At 42.9% G+C, this 14,425-nt stretch overlaps 1 protein-coding gene across 2 annotated transcripts in view; it reads left to right on the top strand.

Moving 5' to 3' along the window:
• Window positions 1–12,289: 12,289 nt before the first annotated feature.
• Itga8 (integrin subunit alpha 8) overlaps window positions 12,290–14,425 on the top strand; it is a 176,138-nt gene continuing 174,002 nt past the window's right edge. The window contains exons 1-2 of one of the 2 annotated variants that reach the window (XM_076939497.1): window positions 12,290–12,707; window positions 13,307–13,440. In XM_076939497.1, the coding sequence (XP_076795612.1) occupies window positions 12,502–12,707; window positions 13,307–13,440 (340 nt within the window). In that variant the 5' untranslated portion in view covers window positions 12,290–12,501. The remainder of the gene's footprint in view (window positions 12,708–13,306; window positions 13,441–14,425) is intronic. The other variant, XM_034510971.2, reaches the window with a different exon arrangement.

Raw genomic sequence — 14,425 nt, 5'->3', positions numbered from 1 at the left:
TGACTTTAAACTTCATCATGTTTACCCTTGTTTATACATTTTACACAAAGTCACTAGTGGGTTTAGCTATTAAGACTACTTATAGCTACACTTGTCCTCTGACCTACACACAGGTATATGTGTATATGACCTACACGTATATGTACGTGCCCACCCCCCCCCAGCAAATAAAGTAAAAAATAAGCTTTTAAAAGTCGCTAGGATATTCTTTATTTGAAAGGCGAAGAGTTAACACTCTACCTCTTCTGTGGAAACTGTTTGGTGTTAGCATGCTTGCTGCAGAAGAGCAAGACACAGTAGCTCCACAATTTTAAAGAACCTTTTCTATGTGGGAATTTGTTTCATCTCTCTACTTACCTGTTTGTTCAATATTCATCTACGGACTAGGTGGTACTGGGATTGAGCCCAGAATCTCATGCTTGTTAGACAAGCAAACTACCACTAAGCTATATCTTATGACTTGGTGACTCTGAGTCATAAGACACTTATTTTATGTTTTGAGTTATAGTTCACTATTACTTATACTGTCTATACAAAAACTATCCAATGGATTAACAAAACTAGAAAACCAAAAGCAAACTGACCACTCGACAAATAAAATAATCTGTGAGAAACCTGTGCCTTGGAGATAACGATAGATAAAATTTTAGAATTCGGTGGTCCAATTTGGTAGCAAGTTACTCACACTAAGAAGGGCAATCAGTTGGAGATATTGCTCAAAGTCACATAAGATTAAAAAGATGTAATGGGCTTGTGTTAGCTTTTCAATGCTGTGACAAAAGATCTGAGAAGAGGGAAAGAGTCGTTTGAGCTCATGGCTTCAGTCCACGTTTTACTGGCTCCATTGTGATTAAACTGTAGTGCAGCAGAGACAGTCACAGCCACAAGCGTGGAGGTGGGAAGCTGCTCCCCTCACAGCAGCTAGGAGGTAGAGTACAAGAAGGGTCCAGAGACAAGACGTATCCCTCAGAGGCATGTCCCAATCACCGATGTCCCCCGGGAACTAGCTGATTGCTGGCTGAGCCAGCCAGGAACTCCGTGGATGGAATCAGCATGGCCGTGATCCCTCCACAACATTACCAGTTGGGAATCAAGTCTTCAGGTTTTCTCCCAAAGAATTAAAAGCTGTCCTATATGTCAGTGTCACACACACACACACACACACACACACACACACACACACACACCAGAGTCTCTAAAGTGAGAAAACATCATATTATAATCCAGTCTTAGTAGATGAGAATTCATTTCAAACTATGGAAGATACTAAGCCATAGACTCAAACAGTTCCTTAAATCACAAAGTATAAGTTAAACCACAGTGACAGCTGTCATATTAAAGCCACTAAAAACCAAAGGCAAAGAGAAATGTGAAAGGCAGGCGCTTTTAAAAGATGGTCTGTCACTTATAGAAGAATAATAAAGGAACTGAATGGGGATTTCAGGCAGAAGCCAATGGAAACTAGAAGGCACCAGAGTGATCTTCAAATGAAAACATAAATCAGATTAGGGCAGTCAACCCTAAATTCAATACATAATGAAAATACCTTCTGTAAATAACAGTAAAGTAAGGTTGTTTTCAGACAAATCAAGTGCCAAGAGCATTCATTGTGAAGAAATGCCACTAACAGGTCCTGGCAGGTGGACTTCAGACAGAGTGGAAATAACTATAAAGAGATAAGCAGACATCTTGTAAAGTATGAGGATCAACAGAAGGGTAAGTAGTTAGTGACATTAAGTAAGTATTGTTTTGTAAGGAATAACAACAATGCCCATGGCTAGATTTTTTTAGAAGTAAAATATGATAACAGCATAAAAGTCAGAAGAGGAAAAATCGTATGCTACAAGTAGGGTTTATAGAATTCTAAGTGCTCTAAAATTTCTTAGGACTAGGCAAAGCTGTTAATTAATAGTAGAGGTTAATATGAAGAGGGAGCATATCTAAATGAATTGTAGTGAAGTATGAGAGTATAAAGAATGATTTATAAAGAATAGCATGGAGACACACAGGAAAGATGGGATCTAATGGGCTTTGCTCATTCCGATGGTGAATCCTCAGCACCCTAGGGTCTTAGTGTTTATTATGTGCTGTTGAATGGATAGTTGGGGTTATTGCATATAGCTGAATAAGGAGACAGGGTTACTGCATACAAATAAACAAGGAGGCAAGGCTATCTAAATTTGGCAGGAGCAATTTCTATAGGAAAGCTGTCTTTAGGTCATTAAATATCCAGGGGGAGAAAGCTATCATGGACATTTTTTGTATATATTATCAATATCTGCACATGCACCAGAGGGAAGCTCTTTGCCATTTACCTGTGTGTCACCTTGTAGAGGAAGGGGAGACTTTTCCATTTCCTATGGGTCCGAGGCTATGGTCCTTGTCATAGCCTTCCTCACGTCAAACAACCTATTTATCCAGGACTTTACTCACTCAGGGCTTCCTTCACCTCCCAGACCAGTTATTCCATCAAAATCTCAACGTGATTCAGTAAGGACTCTGCACCCCGCCATTTATTGCCTTTATTGGAGAGTTTAATCAATGAAGCTCAACCAAAACAGCAGAACATGGTTTTGCTCAAGAATGGGACAATTTCCAGGATAATTCCAACTAACAGTGAGCACTCAGGGTTCTCAGTGACACATATGAGAATGGAACACAAAGCTAATGTTACATACATGGTCCACAAACAGCTAGAGGTATAAGAGACTGATGAATGACATGGGTTTCCATGGTGTTCGGATACAAGTTTAGTCTTGTTCGTACCATCTCCACTAGTCCACATGATTTACTATTAATGTGGCCATTTTGCAAGTGGGGAAATTGGGGAAAGGAAAAGCAATTACTTAGGCTCCAAAAGTAGGGACACTGGGCTGTAGGTTTCCAAGTCTAGATCCAGAACTGTAGAGAAAATCTTTTGTACTGAATGGAAGCATCACCTGTCAACAAAACACCCTATGGCCAATGAACTGGGGCAGGATTAGAAGGTAGAACAACTGGTGGAGAGAGATTGGATTCTAGGAAAGTTTCAGGCATGAAAGATTCACTCAGAATGCTGATGGAAACAGGCACAGGAACCTGAGGAAGGGTGGCTAACCATGCGGCATGACTCAGACTAGTTTAAATGGGATAACTGAGTTATGTCCTAGTGGAAATGAGCCAAAGCTATTGGCCTAGACATTTATTCACATGTAAAATGTCTCAGAGTCATTATTTCAGGGGACAAAGAGGCCGGATGGAAAAGCCCATGGTCACACAGAACCCACTCATTGCACTACACTGCCTCTCCACCTATGAACATCACAGGTTTTAAAACAGGATCATACTGTGATTAGACTGGCTGGAAGATTAAAGACTGAAGAGAGAATTTTGACTATGCTTCAATTTTTCATTACATGTATTTGTGTATTGCATGTGGGTTAGAGAGTTCATATGCATGCCACAATACTCATGCAAGAGGGAAATGTGTGTGATTCAGCTCTCCCCCTCCTTCTACCACATGGGTCCCAGGGTCCCAGGATCCCATGGGTTGGTCAGCCCTTTAGGCTTGGTAGCCAGGACATTTACCCACTCAATGAGCCATCTTGCTGGCCTTGATATATGAGTCTATCATTTCCCAAGAGTGTGATGAAAAACGAGAGAGAACACACAGCAGTTGAGCACTAACCACATGGCTGATAAAGAAAATTCTTTAGAACCCCCAGGATTGCCACTGGTCCCCTGGCTTGGCCTGAGAGCAAGCAGAGGCAAATCATTTTCCAGGGATTTTAAGGAGAGTCACTCCAACCTTTATTCTGAACAAATCCCTCTTGCAAGCCAGTTGAAAAGCAGGCTAACTTTAGTCCACTGGACACATTTCTTTATCCTTCCTGGAATACCACCTGGCATCTTGATTCCTTTATGTCGGGATTTTAACTTTTATCTGCTGGTTCTAATTTAACTTGTCGTATTTCTAGTGTTCTGTCCATGTGCCCAGAGGCCTTTGGGGGGAAAACACATAATTTTAAGTAAGTTAGAACAATAAAAACTAGAGAGATCATTTTAGCTCAATTAGTCTCATGTTAGGTAATCTAAGTAGAAAGCAAGAAACCCACTTCCAACGTTCAAGCTGTTCTTTCAAAGACTGCTAGCACTGGAAGCCGTACCTTCCTCACATAAAGGACTGTATCTTGTCTCAAGCTATGAGCCACAATAAATTCATTCTTCCTTAAGCTGCTTTGCAGGGCATTTTGCCACAGCAGTGGGAAGAGTAACTAGAGCAGCCCACATGGCTGTAATCTTCCCTAATGAAAAAATATCTCAGGAACGCTTTCCCTATTGGAGGAGAGCATGCTCCTCCAACCTGAGCATTTTCAGATACCACCCATCAGTTTTTCTCCCGGCATCCATCCATTTAATTACATTCTCCTCTGCTTTCTTCCTTCTTTTTCATCTACATCTTAAATAGATCCCAAGTTCTGAACTGTTGTCATCTCTCGATACCTGTAGGTTAGGTCCAGAGCCCCTGTGTATACAAAACTCCAGGGATGCGCAAACCTCTTATAAAATGGCATAAGACTTATACACAACTTATGCCCCTCCTCCTGTGTACTCAAATCACTTCGAGATTATTTAATAATAACACGATGTCAGGCTAGTAAACAGCTGTTGTAATACACTGTGTGGAGTGTTATGACAAAAGAAAGAAAAATCTGTAAATGTTTAGTGCAGACTCGAGTTTCTTTGTCCGGATACTTTCCTCCAAGGGTAGTTAAAGCCATGAGAGTAACACCTGTAGACATGATGAGATGGCTGTGTTTCTCTTCAGCTGGTTATATGTCCACACTGACTCGGTGCCTGAGATGGAATTGCACCTCGTGTTGGTTGAAAAGATAAACAAAAAATAATCAATAAAACAAACAAACAGTCATGGAGACAAAGGAGCTTAAGAAGGGCATAGATGCTGAATGCAAGGCAGGAAATCTGATTTAAATTTCGCATTATTGCAAAAATACTAATTAATTGTTTTATATCCATTTCCTTCCCAGACTTCCTTCCTGACCTCTATCCTGTCTTTTTAATTTTTTTTAACCCTAATGATGAACAAAGCTGTAACAAGAAAATAAAACTCCTAATATGTATAGGAGGGATCACCACCATTATTTTTGAAACTTTTAAAATTATAAACACCTTACATCTATTTTCAAGGGTTATCTAAATTGTGAGATTGCACAAGAAAGATTGTTCATGGAAAAAACCCATGCACTTGAACGGGCTCACAGACACTAGAGGGCAGTCCTGGATACCCATGAGATCGAAAACACAGCACAGTTTCAGCCTGGGGGTTTCAGCACAGTCAGACCAGTGTGTCAAATACTTCAGGCTTTCCACTTTGTGATTGGAAGGCTTCCTTGCCTATCTGTAGGAGGTTTTCAGTGTCCTACTGAATCCTGTAATCTCCAGCAGGATTCTTTAGCAGCACTAAAAGAAACAGTGAGCATCCAACTGCCATTCCAAGGGTGGAACAGCACCTTGGCTACTGTTGCCATTGGCTATTCTGCACCTCATGCTTGATAGGCAAGCCCTCTAATGCTGACCTAAATCACTAAGCCTCATCTTAATTGTATATGTTGAGTCTGGTGATTGGAGAGTTTAATTCCTTCACTCCACTCCCCAGGGCTCACATTTAAGTCCAGTGCAAAGGGAAATTGCAGGAATTTATTCAAGGGTCTCTCTAAAAGTCTCTCAATGTCCTTAATGTGCTAGGGTTTGGAATGGCACTTAAAATGAAAGGTCTGTTGTTCTCCCAAACCCTGCATACCAGGACTAGAAAGTAGATGCCCTAGTTGGGCCTGGTGGTGTGGGCCTTAATCACAGTGTGTATGTGTATATGACTCTGTGTGTGTGTGTGTGTGTGTGTGTGTGTGTGTGTGTGTGTGTGTGTGTGTGTGCACGCGCACGTTCTGGAGCAAAAGGGGTTTTCTTTGAAATCTGTCAGTCACCATTCAAGACCCTGGTTGTAGGTTGGAATCCCACAGGGGCTAGGATCTCAGGAAGACTTGCCCCAAATCTCAAAGCTCAGGGAATTACATCTTTTCCACAACTATGGAGGCAGTGTGGAAAGACTTGCCTTGGGAATCTTTGTTCCTGAAGCACAGCCGTTTGGGAAGGCATGTTCTGAAAGGATCAAGTTGACTAGTGGAAATTTTCCTTCAGATGAATCAGTTCTTGGCTGTGCTTGGATTCTTGCCAACATGAGGCCAATGCTCCAGCACTTGTAACCTAGGGGTGGCTAATAAAAACACGAAAAAAAATCATAAAAGAAAATGACAAACAAAGTCATCAAAACGGGGAAAAATTATTTGACTAAGATGAAACTAACTCTCCCAAGACCAGAACAGAAAATCTGCAGACATAAGTTGATGTGAGCAGAGACACTAGGATTTAACTTAAGTTTAGCAAACCAGTTCCTACCAGTAATTTCCTTTACTATTGTGTGAAAAGTGAAAACAAAAGTTGAGCAAAAGTAAAGTCTGTAATTGCTACAACTGCCCAGTTTATAAGAAAAGATCAGAAAACTAAATTTCCCTCTATGCAATTTACTTTTAAAGCTGATCAAGGGCCTGGTGAGATCTTTCAGTAGGGAAGGCGCTTGCTGACAAGCTTATCTCCTGAGTTCAAGCCCCAGAACCCACTCAAGGAAAGGAGAGCGCTGAGTCCCACAGGTTACCCTCCGATTTCCACACACACAAATCATAGTGAATACACACACACACACACACACACACACACACACACACACAAATAAATTTAAAACAGTTTAAAAGCTGGAGGATCACTTAAGAGCATACTGTTTTCACACTGGCTTGTTTCATAAATGGTTTAGTTGAACATACGAGTGTCAGAGCTCCCAGACATCTTGATGTTAAGACTTGACTACATTCCACCATACAAAGAAACAGACTTAAACACAATCAGACATTATAATTGATCCTTAAGTTATGTATATATTTATATATTTGGCTATAAAGTTGGCACTCGCTGGATAAATGTTACAGCATCTCTATTTTTAAGCATTTTGTACACGGCTGGAAATCCAAGGTCATTTTCCCTTCTGGGACTCTTGTTTATTTTTGGAATGTTTGAGCCAAATCTGTTCCATCTTTGACCTTTTGGTTCTTTCCTTTTTAGGGAAACAACTATGTATACCTTTCTTGATATTAAACACACACATATATGCGCATGCATGGTAAACAGTTCCCAGGCTTGCTTTTCTGACAAATAACTCAGTGCCACGAGAGCTTTAAAATGTCAAACTTCTCAGTGAGCACAAGACCTGTCACTGTCCATGTGTGCCTTTGAAAGGTCCCAAGACCTTCCTGATTGGCATGGTTCCCAAGAGCCAAAAGGCTAAAATGTACAACACTCTTCAGGCCCAGGGCTTCTCTACAATCTTTAAAGTCCCTCCCTTTCTGGTTTCTTGTAAGATTTACTACTGTGCCAGGCTGTGGACCTCTAAGAAAGGTCAAAGAGCCCTCATCCCCCTATGATCTCAGATAACAAGGTACCATCAAACTGTACCCCAAGGCTTGCCTGGAAAAGTGCATAGCTGTCTCATGCCACCCCACAAGCAGCTGTTAGAGCCTTGCTCAAAAGGCCAGTCCCAAATAGCTTATGCCTGGATGAAGGTAATTTCTCCTGCTTATCATAGCTTTAAGATAGTGTTCTTTTTCTTTTGTTTTTTTCTTTTAGTTTTCAGATATTTAATTGAGATAATTACATCATCTTTTCTTCTCTTTCCTGCCTCCAAACCCTCTCCTGTATCCCTCCTTGCTCTCTTTCAAATTCATGGTCTTTTCCTAGTGAGTATTGCTGCATGCATATGTGTACATATACGCATAAACATACAGAGTTACATATACATTTACACACACATTTACATACAGATGTGTATGTAGTCCTAAATTTAACCTTTTCAGGTAATATAATGTTGCTTATATGTGTGTTTTCAGGGCTGATCATTTGGTATCAGCTAACCAATTGCTGCTCTCTTCCCTGGGAAAGAATATTTCTTCCACTCTCAGCACTCCTTGGCTGCCTGCAGCTTTCCTTGTAGGGTTGAAGCCTCATTGTCTTTCTCTCATCTGTTTAGGAGGGTCTGCCGATGTCCTTGTTCAGCTCATGTTGGTGAGTCTGTAAGACTGTAGCCTCTGTCATTACTCACAAACACAGACTCATAGCTGGAGCCTCTGGCTGTTATTATCTTTCGGTCCCGTCCCCTCTTCTGAAATGATCCTTGAACCTTAGGTGTAGAAGTTGTTGATCCTTGAACCTTAGGTGTAGAAGTTGTTTTGTAGATGTATCCATTGGGACTGGACTTCACCACTCTGCATTTGATTGACTGGTTTTCTGTAATGGTCTCCATCTGTTGCAGAGAGAAGTTTCCTTGAGAAGGTGTGAGAACTACATTTATCTGTGGATATAAGGACAAATTTACAGTCATGGATTATGCTGGTTTAGTAAAGAGGTGGTTCTCCTCCAAGATCTATGACTTTACTAGCCCTGGGTAGTTGGCTAGGTTCCCAGTATCAGGCAGGATTCCCCTCTTACTGAGTTGGTCTCAAGTCTAATTAGAGAACTGTTGGTTACTGTCAAGGTCTGGGTGCTACTACTACTTTAGGGTTATAGGGCCATGTTAGTCACTGTTGTGGTCCATAGGCATAAGAGGTGGGTAGTGCTGTTGGTTGGTTCCCTCCTTTGTAAACTCTCACGGTGTCTTCTTGTCCATGAAAGCTTGTTCTTAGGGAGAAGGCTTCAAATCAGTTTCAACTCAGGGTTCTGTGGCTCCTGTGTCTGACGTACACAGTGTCTTCAGCAATAGAAATTCACTGTTAACCTCTAGAAGTCAACCAAGGGCAGTAGCAGCAGTCTATAATGAGGAGGTCTCTTACACAACCCTGCTCAACAACTTCTTTCATACCTGGTGTTGGGGTTTTTAATCAGGTGGTCTTTGGCTCTTGGAGGAAACATTGTTAGTTCAGATGAGATTTTTTTTTTAAGTATTCCTTAGAAACCAAATAGGGTAAGGGATTCTTTGGGCGTCTGATAGACTTGAGCTCAAATCACACTACTCTCTTGCTTTGTGAGCATAAAAGTATTGTGCTTTCCAGAATCTTAACCTGGGTTCTCACCTGTAAAGTTGGGAAGGATAATATTAAGAATATAACTTACGTGAGCAAGAGCAAGTCTATTTTAAAAGAGAGGAGCAAAACTTCACCTATGTGTGTGGCAACAGAAAATGAGGACTGAGGAGATGGCTCAGTGGGCACAGTGCCAGCCATGGATGCATGAGGACATGAGTTCAATTTCTTAGCACCCATGTAAAACCCTGGATGTGGTGAAACAAGCCTGTAATCCCAGCACTGGGGAAGCAGAGTCATGAATATCCCTGGGGTTTGCTGGCCATGCAGTCTAGCCAGTCTGAATTCATAAACTTCTGGTTTCGTGATATCCTATCTGAGAATATAGGGAGACATCAACAGCCACTTCTGGACTACACACACACACACGCACACGCACACGCACACGCACACGCACACGCACACTCACACACTCACGCACACGCACACTCACACGCACACTCACACACTCACACGCACACGCACACGCACACGCACACTCACACTCACACACTCACACGCACACTCACACACACACTCACACGCACACGCACACTCACACGCACACTCACACACTCACGCACACGCACACTCACACGCACACTCACACACTCACGCACACGCACACTCACACGCACACTCACACTCACACTCACACACTCACACGCACACGCACACACTCACGCACACGCACACTCACACGCACACTCACACTCACACACACGCACACACACACGCACACTCACACACTCACGCACACGCACACTCACACGCACACTCACACGCACACGCACACGCACACTCACACGCACACGCACACTCACACGCACACACACGCGTGCGCACACACACGCACAGCTGCATGTACACAAGCTTGTATGCACAAGCACATATACACACAGTACATGTTTTCATTACTTAGGTATATGGAACAAGCTGAGGAATATTTCAGGGAAACAAGCAAATGGGCACGTTAGGGATCACGGGTGAGGAGTTGCTCAACATGAAACAATGCTCACTGTGCTACTGTGGTGCAGAAAGTCTGTCCATACCCAAGTACACGCCTAGGATTATGCTCTCACTTTCTACCCTCTTAGACGGTCAAAATAAAGCTAAGACTTTCCTGCAGCATGACAGCTTTCAAAATTGCAGTACATTGGTGTCAAGAAACCCCCGCATTGTGGTTAATCCCCAGCCTCAGTGACCATATAGCTCTGAAGACTTCCATGTATGTACTGTGTATGAATTGCTCATTCAAGCTCATGTGGGGAATCTGACTTTTATTCTTAGCAATAACTTAACCAAAGTATCAAACTTTGTGTCCAACACAAATTGACTTTAGGATAGAGAAGGAAAAAACAGTCAACTGGTCCACCATCTACTTGTAAGCTCATATGTCTTGGATTGGGCAATACAATTAGGAAATGGTGATGTGATTAATTTGACAGGGAGCCTTGTGACATCTTTCTTATGTTGACTTTTTAAATGGGTACAAGTAAAAACACAAAATTGAAATTATTCTACAAGGTGGGTTATGAAGCAAAATAGACAAGAATTTTTTTCCAGTAGGTTGAGATTTTTGTCTAGTCTACTCAAATTGTATCAACCTGCTGATGGCTCCTCCAGTTGTAAGGAGTGGTACTAATTTATCTTAGATGAATTAGTAGCATCTTACTCATCCACTCTCTGCATTCTTTTCTCCTAAGTAGGTAACTTAAGACTCAGCCTGGACACTTCCTGTCTTGCATCCTTTCCCAATCTTGGCCTTTTCCCTTAACTTTTATGGCCTTTCCTTCTGCTCCTTTAACCAGGTTGGGACTTCCCCGTCCATCTTTGCTTTCTTTTCATTCAAATAACTTGCCACTGACCATTTGAATCTCTGATGTCTATCATATTTCTGCTCTGGATCCTGGTCTCAGGATCCATCCAGCTCTATTTCAGACCACTCCATAGATACTGCTATTCACAACAATCTTGTATATGATCATCTAATACCAGGTGATTGGTGGCTTCAGTGTTTCCCTCATCTGTTTCCAGGAAGTACAAATCTAAGTCCCCTATTCAAATTCTTGCCTACATCGACATTTGTTTCCAAGTCTCCTGAAATTATCCAGAAAATGCTTCTCTCTCTCTCTCTCTCTCTCTCTCTCTCTCTGTCATTCTCTCTCAAATATATCATATATATCTCTATCATATATATATGATATTTGTTTGATTGATTTTCTGTTTTGTTTGTTTTAACATAGTCTTCTCAGGCTAGCCTTGAACTTGTTAGATTAGCCCAGGCTGTCCAACACAAGATCCTCCTATTACACGCCCCCACCTCCCCACCCCACCAAAGAAAACGGTGTTAGAATTTCAGGTATGTGTCACCACATCCCACACTCTTCCCCTACACTTAAATTCTCTGTGACATCAGCATCATGTTGACTTTTATCACCAATCTGTGTCCTGAAAGTTCATATTTATAAAAAAAAAAAACATTTATACGTATATCTCATCTTCTTCCTTTACTTTTGGGTTCTTCGAAAATCAACAATTAGTACTCGTGAGGCAGAGTTCCTGTTGTCTCAAGCTTTCACCCCCAAGCCCTGCTTGCGCAAACTGTGAACTGCAGCATTGACGACTTTGCCTTTCTTCACAACCTCACAGGATAGAGGTTTTACTTCCAAATCATACAATGTGCCGGTGATGCCTTTGAGAAAGTCTAAAGAAAACCTACAGGGTTTCTTTATTAGTATGTCAGGGAATAGGAGAGGAAGAGGGTTCTTACATTTCAATATCAAATCCCATTTGGAGAAGAAGAAACTCATTGACCCTAAAAAATCCTTCAGGGATAGAGGTGACACCCAGATAATCACTCTTTTCTAGAGGTGGGATACTCTTTTGCATGCTCGCATCCGAGCGGCGCAATTGTGGAAAACCAGTAAATTGTCGTCCCACATGGAACACCGCTTCTCCAAAACAATGACTTGAGGTGACATCCATGAAATTTAGAAGGTCCTTAAACTTGGAACTGCTGTAGAAATCCAGCAGGCTCAACAGGCATCAGAAGCCAGACTCGTCCTGGACCACAAGCTCCGGCCTGCAGCTCGAGAACTAGCCGCTAGAGGGCGCCAAGAGCGCGCCGGCCCCATCCCGGGGCTAGAGAGGGTCGAGCGCGGGATCCGCTGCTGCAAGTCCAGAGCCGTGGGGTCGGCGGGCCGCACAGGACCAGAGGATTGTCACTGTGGACTCGCCGAGCTCACCGACCCGGGACACCGGCCTTTGGGGAGCGCCAGGCCTTCTCCTCTGGGCTTCACGGCTCCCGTTCCCGGGTGAGCAGTATTCAGGGAGGAAGGCGATGTCTGCGGGAACCCAGTGCGGTCCCCCGAGGAACCGGGCACCTCCGTTCGCGCGTCTCTGTTGCGTCTCGGCCGCGCTGGGGATGCTGTGGTCCTCTGCGTCTCTGGCGTTCAACTTGGACGTGGACAAGCTCACCGTGTACAGTGGCCCGGAGGGCAGCTACTTTGGCTACTCCCTGGACTTCTACATACCTGATGCGCGCACGTAAGTCACTGGGTTTGGTTGGTGGCGCGCTCCCGGGTCCTGTCTCTGTCCCTCAGCTGTCCCAGCAGCTAGGAGGAAAGAACGCCTGAGATTTCAACTGATTGCCCACTCCGGGTTGGATTCTGCTCTCTGCCTACCACCAACATCTTTTTTTCCCCTGGCTTATGCTATGTAGATGTGCCCCGTGAATCTGGGATTGGGAGACGCTCCACTGGTATATAAGTTCGGATTCAAAGACTGGAGCATTATACAAAGGAGAGAGTGGGGTGGCACAGACTCTGGTCGATTTTAAAAGAAGGACCACAACGCACTCTATTCCTACGGATCTCATAGCGCCTTAGGTTGCAGACAGTTGGGATCTGCCTTCCACACGGTCTCCACCTACCTCCACCTAGACAGGCAGATCCATTAGCAGCCTCTTCCAAAACCAGGTTTCTGGTGCTCATAGGCTTCCAAAGAGGAAATCAAGTTTGGCAGTCTTTCCATACTAAATCTGTTTGTGCCTGCCGCTCCTGCAGCAGTCCAGTGGGCATGCTTCTACGGACTGGGAGCACAGGTTAATGATCCCTGAGGAGTGATTTTCTCCAACCTCTTTGCAGAGCCAGTGTCTTGGTGGGGGCGCCCAAAGCCAACACTAGCCAGCCGGATATCGTAGAAGGGGGAGCTGTCTACTACTGTCCCTGGCCCGCAGAGAGGTCTGCACAGTGCAAGCAGATACCGTTTGATACCACCAGTAAGTGATGCTATTCTGTAGTTAAAAAGAACCAGTCATTTCCCCGTGGCAACTCTGCGTTCTTTTTTCCCCCTTAATGTAAATCTGAGTATTTGGGTGTAACTTCTATTTCCCTACTGTTCAGAGGTGACCACTAGGGGGAGTGGGTACTTGGGACCAGTAGAAAGTTAATGGGGCTAGTAGGGGCACACTCTTTTAATCCTCGCACTTGGTTGGCAGAGGCAGGCTGATCTCTGTGAGTTCAAGGCCGGCCAGAGTTACAGCCTTACCGTCTCTACAGAGAATTGGGTTGCTCCTCAAATACAGACCTGGAAAAAGACTTGCTTCAGAGTATTTTTAGTTCTCTAGTTCAAACTGCAACCTGGGGTGCTTGCCATTCTAATTCTTTACAGAAAGAATTTTCTTTCAAAATACTGGACATTAGATGCAAAATACTACAGGCAGAGTGTGGATGGATTACATTCATTTTCAAAATCCCCAGACAGATGTTTCCTATTTAATTAAAGGGAAAATACATTTTAAACAATTCAGTCTGGTTATGTTTCGTCTGCTGTTTTTTTCCTTTGGGTCCTAAGAAAATAATTTAAAAGTAGTGTTTTGAAACCATCATCACTCGGTGTTTTAGCTTGTACCACCCAAATGCTGCATTCAAATAATTATCAGAGAGTAAATATCCTTTTTTTCAAAGATGCAAATTTGTCAGGTCAAATGTGATTGGCAGTAAATTAAAATACCTTGTACATGGCATAGCTACTTTATGACATCATTCTTGCTTTCCCTGTGGTCCTGTAGTTATCAAGATATTCTGCGTCTAGAATTTATATAAATGTCCATTTTCACAGAATTTTGAAAAATTGACTGGGTGGTATGGACTCATGACTTTAATCTGTATCATTTCTGTTGAGGGGGAAAATAATTTCAGGACTATCAGTATGAAAATCATTTTAAAGAAAAAATGCAATCTTTACCTTGAATTGTGACCCAA

The sequence above is a fragment of the Arvicanthis niloticus genome, chromosome 8 (assembly GCF_011762505.2).
Source record: "Arvicanthis niloticus isolate mArvNil1 chromosome 8, mArvNil1.pat.X, whole genome shotgun sequence".
NCBI lineage: Eukaryota > Metazoa > Chordata > Mammalia > Rodentia > Muridae > Arvicanthis > Arvicanthis niloticus.
The sequence above is the reverse complement of the archived record's forward strand: the minus strand, read 5'-3'. Positions and strand labels throughout refer to the sequence as shown.